At 36.0% G+C, this 13,264-nt stretch overlaps 2 protein-coding genes across 2 annotated transcripts in view; both read right to left on the minus strand.

The window, feature by feature from the left end:
* The window catches only part of LOC137621360 (uncharacterized), a 47,084-nt gene extending 42,603 nt beyond the window's left edge, over nt 1-4,481 (minus strand). The window contains exon 1 of the mRNA XM_068351659.1: nt 4,372-4,481. Coding sequence (XP_068207760.1) covers nt 4,372-4,481 — 110 coding nt within the window. The remainder of the gene's footprint in view (nt 1-4,371) is intronic.
* The window catches only part of LOC137621652 (ankyrin repeat and BTB/POZ domain-containing protein 2), a 622,846-nt gene that overhangs the window by 221,710 nt on the left and 387,872 nt on the right, over nt 1-13,264 (minus strand). The window lies entirely within an intron of this gene.

Consider the following 13,264-nt stretch of genomic DNA (forward strand, 5'->3'; position numbering starts at 1 on the left):
GCTATTGATCTTATGTTGCAACTTGATCAAGGACTGAAAAAAAGCACCTTGTATCTCACTGGCTATTGATGAATCAACAGACAGTACCGACAATGCTCAACTCATTGTTTTTGTGAGATATTATGATGCAGGGGAGAAAAAATTTTGCCAGGACTTGTTGGGTGTGACCGACCTTAAAGGAAGAGCACGGGGAGAGGATATTTATGGATCCTTGAAAAGCATGTTAGAATCAAGAAATATTGATGTCAAATCCATCATTTTAGTGACTACAGATGGAGCTCCAGCCATGGTTGGTCGAAAAAGGGGACTAGTTGCAAGATTAAAGGAAGATAATCCGGACATGATAAGTTACCACTGCATAATTCACCAATCAGTTCTGTGTGCCAGTCTGGGAGATGAATATGGTGAAGTAATGGAGACTATTATGAAGCTAGTAAACTTCCTTCGATCAACGTCAGCACCAAAACAGTGTGAAAGCAAAGGCATTTTCTGAATTTTTGAAAGATAACAGGAAAATTGAAAGTGTTGGATTTTTGGCAGACATAATGTCACATTTGAATGATCTCAATGTCAAACTGCAAGGGGAAAAACACACTATCTCCAACTTGATCTCAGCAATTCAAGCTTTCCAGAAAAAAATTGAACTTTTCAAGGACGATATTCAGAGCCAACATTTCCATTTTCCGAGACTTTTGGAGGAACGTAAAGATGAAACAGACACTAAGTATGTCTAATTTATTGAGAAGCTGATCAACAATTTTAAGGTTCGCTTTCATGATTTTGTTCTTGGAAAACAGTTGCTGCTGTTCATTCAAAACCTTTTTCTAGTGACAGATATCACAGAATTTTGAATCGAAGCAATTCTCACCTGAAAATGGGTAGATGCTGTTAAAATCCAACTGGAACTTATTGACTCTCAAGAGAAAGTAGCGCTGAAACAAGTATTCTGTGATTGTACACCAGAAACATTTTGGTCAAAAGAAGGATCCCCTGCTAATTTTCCTACTCTTCATAGATTAGCAGTGCAAATTCTCACGATGTTTGGCTACACTTGCTGCTGCGAATCTGCTTTCTCAACTGTGAACCTAGTGAAGAACAAGTTTCGCTACTGTATGACCAATGAACACCACCACTGTCTTCGACTCGCTATTACTTCATTAGTACCAAAATTCCGGGAACTAGCAAAAAGCAAAAAGTGCAATTTCTCTCACTAAATTCTTGTTGTGGTGTTTTGATTTTTTTTTTAATTTAAAAATTTATTTTATTTTCTGAGAGGGAATGTTCATATCTTGGTATGTTTTAAAAGTGGTAATTTTTTAATTATTAAAATAGCATAACATGAAACAATATTTCATTTTAGAGCTCTCAATTTCAATTGTTTTTATAGAGAAAAACATTCAAGTCTTGCCATACTTTAGGTATAAAATTTAATACTTTTATTTCCACGTTTTGAAAATGAAATTAATAAAAATCATGGTTTACTACCCTGTTCTCGAATTGGTTGTTTTATTTTCGATTTCATGTAATAAAAATTTCCGGACCTATGTATACAGTGGAACTTGTGTAACTGGTCCTTTCCTCATAATGGTTGAGTAGCCCTGCAATAGAATATACAGTATACAGTATATGCATAGCAATATGAAGACTCGGACTCTAGTTCACCGGTAAATGGCTATTTAAAGCTGGATCCGGGGTCACATTTTGTGGTCCCCAGAATTGTGGGAATTAAAAAATAATAAGATTTCTCTTAATTTATTTAGGTTATCGAAAGAGGGTCCTGTGGTACTCTTGAAATTTCTTATATCCTATTCGGTTTTTTACCAGGCATTCAGTATTGACATTAGAAAAAATCCAAATTGCAATGTTTGAAAATGTTTTGCGTTATATAATATCTCTGCTTTAATAGGCCAGATAGGTACCTTGGTCCTTTTTTTATGTGTCGCTGTCTCATGTTTAATTTTGTAAGAAAAGTTTGAAGCTATTGTTTGGTTCTAGTTTTCCAACTTTTATTAAGGGTAATTTTGATTTGGCGGTAATTGAAATATCTGAAAGCAATTGAATGGAAAGACGAAGTGAAAAGTTACATATTTAATGGTAATTTTGTTTATTTCTCTTTAAGCCACGTATACTATCTCATGCATTGCTTCACTTTTCAAAGAGCTTATCACTTAATTAGCTAGTTTTTACCTTCATTTTGAATTAAAGCTTTAGCATTGAGGTGCGGTATATTTGGATGAAATGTCTAAGAACCATTTTTTTTTTTTCACATTTTAAACATTTTATTTTATCAAATTATTTTTTATTAAATAAGATGATTTTGGAAACTGAACACAGACAGATGCACTCCTTGTAGTCCGGGAGCTCACAGAGATTTGTATTACATTTCGAGTACAAAAGGTTTGATAGCTAATATCATCAGCTAGTATGATGGGGATCCCCGAATGGTCATTCTTAAGTTATGCCGTTGGTGCGTTGAGTAGGGGGCGCAGCTTGAACTGCCCCCCCCCCCCAAATCCGGTTTAAATTGCATTTTGGAGTACATCAACCAAACCTGTGATAAAAGTTTCGTTTTGGCGCTGTGAATACAGATGTGCCATTCTTAAATGGCGCAATTGGTGCAAAACGCATTTAAGAAGGGCTCAAAGGGGGCGCTACTGTCACATTTAAATCACAATTTGAGTACATCAATGAAAGTTTGTGGAAATATACCTTAGAGCTTCCTGATGGAGAATCAGTAATTCTTAAGTGTCAAATTTGGTGCAAAACCCATTTAAGAACGACCTAAAAAAGGCGCTATTTTTTTGCACATTTAAAACACGTCTTACGTACATTAATGAAACTTTGTAGAAATATTCTTTAGACCTTCCTGATAAAGGATCAACAGTTCTTAGGAGTTGAAGTTGGTGCAAAACACATTTAAGAACGGCCTAAAGAGAGTGCAATATTAGCACATGGAGGATTAACGTATATTTTCTAGTGCCATGACCTCTCTATATACCATGAATAAAACTGTGAGAATCTTTGTTTTATATGATATAGAAGAACAAAGGAACTGCAATTTATATATTTATTTTTACAAACAAAGTGCACTCGTGAACAGTGAATACAAGAAAAGGTGAACTGGTGAAGAGTGAATACAAGAAAAAGTACACTGGTGAAGAGTGAATTCAAGAAAAGGTTCACAGGTGAAGAGCGAATACAAGAAAAGGTGCACTGGTGAAGAGCGAATACAAGAAAAGGTACACTGGTGAAGAGTGAATGCAAGAAAAGGTGCACTGGTGAAGAGTGAATACAAGAAAAAGTACATTGGTGAAGAGTGAATTCAAGAAAAGGTTCACTGGTGTAGAGCGAATACAAGAAAAGGTGCACTGGTGAAGAGTGAAAACAAAAAAAAGTGCATTGGTGAAGTGTGAATACAAGAAAAGGTACACTGGTGAAGCGTGAATACAAGAAAAGGTGCACTGGTGAAGTGGGAAATACCATACGTGCCAATACTGTTTACAATTCGATCTTCATTTATACTATTTAACTGGATATCATAATTTAATATCTAACTTATTCAACTCGTGTATTATTTTTTTCTTTAAATGTAATGTTTCACACCTTTTGTAAGATAGTAGTAGTCGTAGATATGGTAAAACATTGCTATCTAATAATATGCTGCTACAGGTGATGACCGGGCACTAACATGTCTATTTGCAAGTGATTATGATCTTTGAAACCAAAACTGCCTTTTGATAGACACACTCATATTAATTAGTGCACACATACATGTTTCACATTTTCTATAAGTCTATTGCTAAAGTTTATAAGATGAAACATTAAAACTGCTGATGAATTTCTCTCTCTCTCTCTCTCTCTCTCTCTCTCTCTCTCTCTCTCTCTCTCTCTCTCTCTCTCTCTCTCTCTCTGTTAGGAAAGGTATGTGAATATACTTATAATCATGAGTTCAACTAGTATTTACTGGTATAGTTAATTATCATCTCAGCTTGCCTTTCTGTAACAAGATTTTAGTCATCCTCATCACAACACTCATCTTCATCTGAAGATGCAATGTCCAAGTCGTCCTCATCATTGTCCAATGCTTCTAAATCATCTGTTTCTGGGATAAGGCATTCATGGAAATGCTCCCCTTCGAATCTAACCGGTTTGTAATAGCCATCAACCAACTGCCAGCTATTTTCTTCAGAGGGATGCTGCTCTATATGAGTTTGATCTGCTCTTTGTTGTTAGCAACAATAAAGGCACGCTCAATTTAAGGACTGAGCTCGTCTTCGCAAGGTAGTAGTCCACTTGCATCTATGCCCTTCAAATTGGCTAGTAGGTATTTTCCATTTCGATTTGGTCCATGTCTTCATAAACTTCTCATACCTCAATTCATTTAGCCAAGTGTTTGCTTTATCCTCAGCTCCATACATTGTGGCTGTGAACCTCTGAAGAGCTTCATTCGTCGTACTAGAAATTGTAGAGCTCATTGCCATTACTCTGAAAGTCTTCTGATAGTCAGGTTGCTTTCCTAGAGTTTGGAGAGGCCTAACCTTCCCTTATCTGACAAACGCTGATGCATACTCTGTACCTGTGAAGGCATGGAAAGCTGGCAATGCTGCACAAAGATATGGTATTAGTTCCTTCCATATTGCAGTCAGGCTGACCTAATGACGATTGCTCTTTGAAACTGTTCTTATATCCATCCGCAATGTTGGCTGAAAGCTATTGCAGTGGTACAATAATTTCATTGCAATATCTGTGTCGGATGCTGTGACCACTGTGTCAATTCTCATGATCAACTGATAAGGGCTAATTCATTTACTGCGTTTCGCTGTATCATACCCTCTGTCACCTGGAACTTATAACATTCCCCTTACACATCTAGGAAGACTTCACAATCGCCAAAAATTTTAGCATATGAAGAGTTTTGCCATTCATTGGTAAGAAACTGAGGTAACTGCTTCTTGAAGGACTTGGACTTTAGGGCATCGTTTAGATTTCTTGGCACTCGTCTCTGCTCTGACCCTGTGATGATGAAGGTTCTGTTGTCAGGTCCCCACCTGTCTCTTTCAGTGTCCTTAATTGAAGTCTGTGGATAGTCATCAAAGTCTGTGTGTATGCGTTTGGCTGACATTGTTAAACTCTGGGTAAGAATACTTCTGGCTAGTCCTCTGTATGTGGGGACAAATTTAGTGGCAAGGTATGTAAGAGAAAATGTCCATCTATGATATAAGCACTGAAGTGCTTTGGCTGCTGTTCAAGACCTTTCAATTTACTCTCGATATATTAAAGAGCGCACTCCTATCGGTCTTTGACATCACTTCTTCAGGGCTGGTCAAGGACAGAGGTATTGGAATCAATGGGTACTGGAGAATATGCTGCATGTCATTGTCTCTTCTTGGTGGACAGTACAAGGAGACGTCCCATCAGATCACGTGATCCCTTAAGCACTGCAACTTAAAGTGTTATTTATCCGACGATTGCTTGCTCAGCCATCTACAAAGGTTTTCAGCTTTTCCTTCTTTATTAGATTTTCAAACAAATTTTATGTAGATTACTCATGCAAGCCTGGATGCATTCCTTGTGTCTGACTTTTCCTTTGGTTGGTACACAGAGAAGGCATTCATGGATTTCATCATTGGTACCTTTTCCTGTGGAAATATTGTACAATACGTCTGAACCTTCCCGTGTTTCAAATAGATTGTTCGTATCTAAGATGATTTTCTGAAGATCCTCATTGTCACCTTGAATTCGTCTTGGCCTAAGTTCTGTAGTAAAATCATCTTTGCTAGTCAATCCTGTCCTCTCTTGCTGCTGACTAATGAACGATGCTTGGGTAGCCTTTGTTACCATCCATCTAAGGTGAGCGGAGTAGTCATTAGTGAAAGAGGTAATTCCTGTCAGTCGAGATGTAGCGTCGGCATTAATAGTTTGTTCCAGTTGTAAATCTACAAGAATTCTGCTGAAATCATGTTCTGTCCTTCGCACTGTGTATACACCCCGATTAAGTATCTCTCTAAGTCTGGGACGAGTCGTATCAATATTCAATAGCACTAATTGGTATTTTGTTAACCACTGGGAATAGTTGATGTGGCCTGTGGCAAAGGACGGGTCAATAATCAGTGTAAGTGTGAAGACAGAGCTCGATGTTATTTGTCCAGATAGCTCTTTCAAGTTGGTGAAACATGTTAATGTACTCCACATACATCATCCAGAACTTTGCAGTGTATCCATGAGCTCCTGATACAGTTGTCTTGGTGAATTCAGAATACTCTTTCAAAAATTTTTCAAAAAGATCTGCATTGATCACCAGCTCAATCCCATGGTTTTCTGCATTGGTATTTCCTTTCACAGTAGATATCAGGGTATGAAGCTCTTCACTGTAATCACATGTTTCTAGAAAGGCCTTGAAATGCAGGCTTTCGAAGGCAAGGCAAAGAGAGGTTAGAGGCTCAGGCATTGGTTGAAGTGTTTACCTGTGAGGAACCCAATCAAAGAACCTGGTGTAAGGACCCCAGTCTCTATTGGCATGTCTGGTCGTCCTGATTCTGTTATGAGTTTTCCTTAAATTTTGAAATAACCTGTAAACTCACAAAAGACCTCAATATGTTAGTGGGTTATCAAAATTTTAAATTAATTAAAAAATATTACAAAATTTGTGATCAATTATTCAGCCAAAGGGAATAATAAAAACATCAGTTAAACCCTTCTTAACTGGCTATCTTCCATACAAAGTAAAGTAGCCACTATACTGGTATTATGCAACCCTAATTTTTATAATCACGAGCCCCTGAAAAGAAAAGTTACAATTAGTACTATCATTCAAAAAATTTTATCACTTATATATTCAGTGAAACAACAGTAGTAATAACATAAACAGATGAGCTCACAATAGCGTGTTGTGGCACATGTGGAGGAGAAGAAATGAGTGAATATATAGGCCTAAAGAAAGGGAATATAGGCCTTTTCAATAACCTAATAGTAACACCCTCTTTAGGCCGTTCTTAAATGGGTTTTGCACCAACTTCGACTCTTAAGAACTGTTGATCCTTTATCTGGAAGGTCTAAAGAATATTTCTACAAAGTTTCATTAATGTACGTAAGACGTGTTTTAAATGTGCAAAAAAATAGCGCCCTTTTTAGGTCGTTTTTAAATGGGTTTTGCACCAAATTTGACACTTAAGAATGACTGATTCTTCATCAGGAAGCTCTAAGGTATATTTCCACAAACTTTCATTGATGTACTCAAATTGTGATTTAAATGTGACAGTAGCGCCCCCTTTGAGCCCTTCTTAAATGCGTTTTGCACCAATTACGCCATTTAAGAATGGCACATCTGTAATCACAGCGCCAAAACGAAACTTTTATCACAGGTTTGGTTGATGTACTCCAAAATTCAATTTAAACCGGATTTGGGGGGGGGGGGGGGGGGCAGTTCAAGCTGCGCCCCCTACTCAACGCACCAACGGCATAACTTAAGAATGACCATTCGGGGATCCCCATCATACTAGCTGATGATTTTAGCTATCAAACCTTTTGTACTCGAAATGTAATACTAATCTCTGTGAGCTCCCGCACTATTGTTGCGAGTTCTAGTTTTGAAATGCTGAATAGTTACAATTATTTAGAAAAAGGTAGATACGACTTGAAAGCCAAATTTTAGACATTTTTACATTAATAATAGTGGCATTGTTCCTCCAGAAAAGTAATTGGTTAAAAGTTAGAAGCAAGTCAAGGAGTTTTATATTTCTAAAATTGGAATTATTTCCCAGCCTGTTTTTGTTATAACCCTCTAAGGATCCTATGGCGTACTTTCACGTCATCCGTTCATGTAATTAAGTACTATATAGAAAATTTTTATTTAGGTTTTTAATACAATTTTCAGCTTCTTTCTCTTTTTATTTCTTGGTTAGTTACGCTGCGAAATGTCAACTTAAGTAGCTTAAGCATGACAGCCATCTTGTCTCTGCCTGGATCACCAATGCCTTTTTGTCGTTGTGCTCTTCCAATGCTTTGTGTTTGATCCCTACCTGTCTTCCATCTATTTCCAGTTTAAAGATGTAAAGGCCACTAATTAATGGCAGAGGCAAAAGGACAGTGATTATGCCTTAACTCGCAGGACAGTGCCTTAGAGACTGGCCATATATACATAGGATCAGCACCCAAGCACCCTCTCGACCCAAGCTATGACCAGGGAGGGTCAGGCAATGGTTGCTGGTAGACCTATAGGCTCCCTCAAGACCCCCTTCAATAGTTCACAAGGATGGCGAGAGTGCAGACATTACAAGAAACTATCAAGCTTGAGCGGGACTCGAAATCCAGACCGGCAGATCACCAAGCAGGGACGTATCCAATAGGCCACCACAACCATTATATTTTTTGTAAGTTTGGTGGAGTCTGGAGAGGGATATTAAGGCGCTTACCTCACAGGGTTCAATTGTATATATTGCTTTGGTTACATGGAAAACTCGTGTTTGCGAGCATTTTAAGCCATAGCCAGTAATTTGAAGAATACTTCACTCATTGACTCGCCAGTGGACAGTTTAGTAGTTTGCATTTTTCTCCAGTGACTTGTATCTGCATGGGAAACATTGTTGATTAGTGTGACTCTGTATTACATTTGTGATTTTCAATCATTTCTTCTCGTAACCAGTGATTTTAAAACCCCTTACCCATCGGCGGCCCACATACCTGAGATTTTTTTTTTTTTTTTTTTTTTTTTTTTTTTTTTTTTTTTTTTACAGTGACACTTGGAAATAATAGCTTATTGTTGCCCGTGATTGGGAATTTTTAGATTTGAATGATTTTTCCGAAAAGAAAATTTTCTTTTAAGAAAGTAAACAAAATTCAATTGATGTAATCTTGATAAATGCAGTGTTTTAGCGGTGTAAGATTATAATGCCCTGAAACGTATCTTGATAAATGCAGTGTTTTAGCGGTGTAAGATTATAATGCCTTGAAATGTATAATGTAAGCAATGGGTTCCTTGTAAAATATAATCAGGATAAAACAGATGAACGATGTTACTAATATCATTTTTTTCCATCCAAAAAGACCAACATGAATTTACCTTATAAGTTCCACTTTTCGTAAACACCAACATTAATATGTTTTAATTTTTTTCTTTCATTCTTGTATAACAATTACTGGTATATAACTCAGCAAAAGAAGCTAGTTCCGAATTAGCTAATAGTTTTTAACAGTGAATGCTAAACCTATCATAAAATAAAGGATAGCCAAAAAATTTTATGGTGTGAGGAAAACTTTGAGACGAAGAACAGACAATTGATGAAAAATGTTGTGATATGAAGAAGATATATCAGGCAGTTGGTAGTGAAGTCTTGGAACACGCAGTTACAAGGAGAAAGCCATGGATATCAAATGATGCGTGGGATACTATAAAAGGGAGACAAGGCCAGAAATTGATAGTTGAAAGTTTTTGAGAAAGTAATGAAAATTACAAGGTAGAACATGATAAGTATTCCAGTATTGATAGTGAGGTCAAAAGAAAAGCCAGGAAGGACTGGAGAGCATATTAAGACTAAAGCGGATATGAGGCTGACAATGCTGTGAATTCAGGAACCGGCTATGGTGTGAGAATAGCTCATAGAATTATTAATGGAATCTCGACTGGAGCAAAGAAGAAGCATATACCCATCAAAAAGAGAGATGGTTCTGTTATAGCAACAGAAGATGAAGGAAGACAACGTTGGATGGAACACTTTAATGAGGTTATGAAAAGATGTGAAGGGAATAATTGGATTGATATACTTGAAGCTGATAAAGACCTTGATTTTCCCATGAATTAATTCATTGTGTTTGCAGTCGAAGCTATCCTAAAAAACTAAAGAGATGGAACGCCCCTGGATACTATGGAATAACTGCCGAGAGGATTCTGGCCGAAAATGAAGTGACTCCCAGGTTACTTACTAGATTATTTTGTAGAATTAGGCATGAAGAGGCAAAACCTGATGAATTGAAGTTAGGAGTGTTGGTGAGAATAGAAAAAAATGAGACCTGACTGACTGCAATAATTACAGAGGCATAACACCTACGTCAGTTGTTATGAAAATATATAGTATGGTTATTCTAAAGAGACTGGAGAGTAGGACTGATGAAAAGCTGAGAGATGAACAAGCAGGATTTAGAAAAGGTAGAAGTTGCACTGACCAAATTGACATTTGGAGACATGTACAGCAATGCGTAGAAAATAGAAAACCACTTTTGATGGCATTTGTGGACTCTGAAAAAGCCTTTGATAGTGTGCACCGACCAATTTTGTGGAGAGTCCTGCGTTATTATGGAATTCCTTATAAATATGTAAATTTAATTGTCTGTTCATGAGCATAGCAAGTGCAAAGTTAATGTAAATGGAGTCTTATCAAATGAATATCCAGTGAACAGTGGAGTACTCCAAGGGAATGTGTTGTCACCTATGTTGTTTATCCTCCTCATTGGTTTTGTAATGCGTAGAAGTCAGAGATGGTGGAGAAGAATTGGATTGGATTGGTGATTTAGCAGACCTAGAGTATGCTGATGATGCTGTCCTTGTTAGCAGAACACCACAGGATTTGCAATGATTGCTTACCACAATGCATGAAATATCCCATAAGGTTGGGCTGAAGATAAATAGAAGACAGAGATGAAGATGAACGGAGTATGCAATGGAAGATGAAATATCATTGGAGGGAGAAAGGATTAATGTGGTAGAATCATTCAAGTATTTAGGAACTATGATCTCCAATACAGGGTCTTGAGAATTCGTGTTTAGTGAAAGATTGAAAAAAACAACTCAGACAATGGCTAGGTTAAGTAAAATTTGGAAATCAAATCTCCTGAAATTATATATAAAAATCAGACTATATATCAGTTTAGTGAGATCGGTGTTACTCTATGGACATGATAGATTTGATATCAAAGCCCTCAAAAGGATATTAGGAGTTAAATGGCAGGGCAGGATTAGAAATGAAAATATAATAGAGATTACTCGAGTGCCATATGTGGATGAGGGGTAGACGGAGATGGTTTGCTCCTCGCACTCCCCAAAAGAGATTAGTTCACCAAACGTTCAGTCGGGAGATTCAGGCCTACATAGCTGAGGACTAAGAAACGCGAAGTAGGAGATGATGAATGTTGAAGTATTGAATTGAAAGTTCAAGATAGAGACGACTGGCGAAATTTAACCGAGGCCCTTTGCGTCAATAGGGGTTGGATTGGATATTGATGATGAGGATGAGGGAAACTTTGTAATGTGAAATAATTCTTTTTTTATTGAATACCTTCACCAATTTTTCTGATTTTCTTAAAGCCAGTCGCTATTCGTTCATAAAATGAGTAATTCAACTGATATTCATCCATTTTTTTTAATCGTCTATCTTTACATTTTTCTCCTGGTGCCATGCCAAAATTTGTTTATTAAAAAATCCAATTTTTTTTGTAGTGGGATAGCACAGCAGCTCTTGTTATACTTTAGTGTCCCAAAGTCTGAATACCCGTTTTCTTTTATGAAAGCTTTGCTAATGAAGAAAATTATTTTAGCGTATACTATTGTAATTATTATGTCTCGTATTCATGGCTTCTGTCGACTTCTCGCAAAGAAAAGTTTATTTAACATAACCATTCTGAAATAGTACTCTTGAAAATTTTTAACTATTGCTTAAGTAAAATTCAAGATTCGTAATACTAGAGAAATATTGGAATGACGTACATTCTACGAAACCAAAAACAGACAGGAGTTGAGATACAGCAGAACAAGAATTGTAGAGTAGGTTGATAGAATTCGGTGTACAAGACAAAAGGCATTAAAGATCTGATTTTAATCGCGTATATAATTTATATATATATATATATATATATATATATATATATATATATATATATATATATATATATATATATATATATATATATATATATATATATATACATATATATATATATATATACATACACTCACATATATAAAGACCAAAGAAGTTGAGACATTCAAAGGATACTTAATTCCTCATATAAAATACTGCATACGAATTCTCGTTGAATTAGTATCCTTGTTAAATGATGTATATTCTATTAAAATGTAAAATTTTACTTTAGCTTGATATTAATGAGGTTTATATAATGTTATTTGATTTTATTTTGGTTAAAAATCAAGAATCCCACCCAAAAGAGCCGAACCAGTCCCATATATACCAATCTAATTATAATGCCGAACCTGTTTTATATTTTAACTTTTTAGGCCTAGAAAGTAGTTGAAAGTAAGCTAATTTGGCTACAAAATGGTTGCTATCTTGGGAAAACAGGGAGTGGATGTGCGTCGAAGCAAATGTTCGTGGCACCACCCCCTCCATCCCAGCGAAATGGATTACTGCTGTCGATAGTACAGTAGATAGTCCTCATGAAGAACCTGAATGATGTGAAAGAAAGTGATAATGCTAGTATAATATTTGATATCGAGTTCATTATTTATCTATATTCAGTCAGTAATGATATGATAGTAACTTGAATAACTTTAAATCGTTATCAAACAGAAGTGAATAGGAATTTATCAGGCTCCCATCTTCTCTTTTCAAATAAAGTACCAATAGTCTTTTATTTGTTTTAGAAGCTGTGTATGATTCACATTTCATAGTTTAAATGTTATTCTGTTTCCCACATTCTTGATTTTTATATAGTACACATTTCTTTATTCACAACATTACTGGTCTATATACCTTGTTATACAAGGAGCTTGCGCCATTCTGCTTTTCCATGTAGAGCTGCAGCTAAACAATTATTATTATAATGATAATAGTGATTTACTTTGCCTAATATCAAGAAGACATTCAGTTTTTGGCCTTAAAGAACAACCCATTCTCATTACATGTTTGTATTGTATTGTATCGATTGTATTTCAGGTAGATAAGGGCATAATGATGCCCGTCCTAAGAGCTCTATCCTTAACAATATTGTTGTTGGGGCCTAGTATGTTCATAATGAGATTGCATTACGTTTACCTAGATATAGCACTGAATAAATTGGGATGTGGTACATTTGGAAATGGTCTTTATGTATATATATATATGTATATATATATATATATATATATATATATATATATATATATATATATATATATATAATGTATGTATGTATGTATGTATGTATATTACTTACAGCCTTGAAAAGAAAAGTGAAAAGGCTTAATTGAAGGTAGTTCTTTCGCATTATTAATGACATCATCAGACTCACAACGAGCAAGATGAAAGTACTAACTCCAATAGTCTTTTTCATTTATCAT

Source organism: Palaemon carinicauda, chromosome 28, assembly GCF_036898095.1.
Source record: "Palaemon carinicauda isolate YSFRI2023 chromosome 28, ASM3689809v2, whole genome shotgun sequence".
Lineage (NCBI taxonomy): Eukaryota > Metazoa > Arthropoda > Malacostraca > Decapoda > Palaemonidae > Palaemon > Palaemon carinicauda.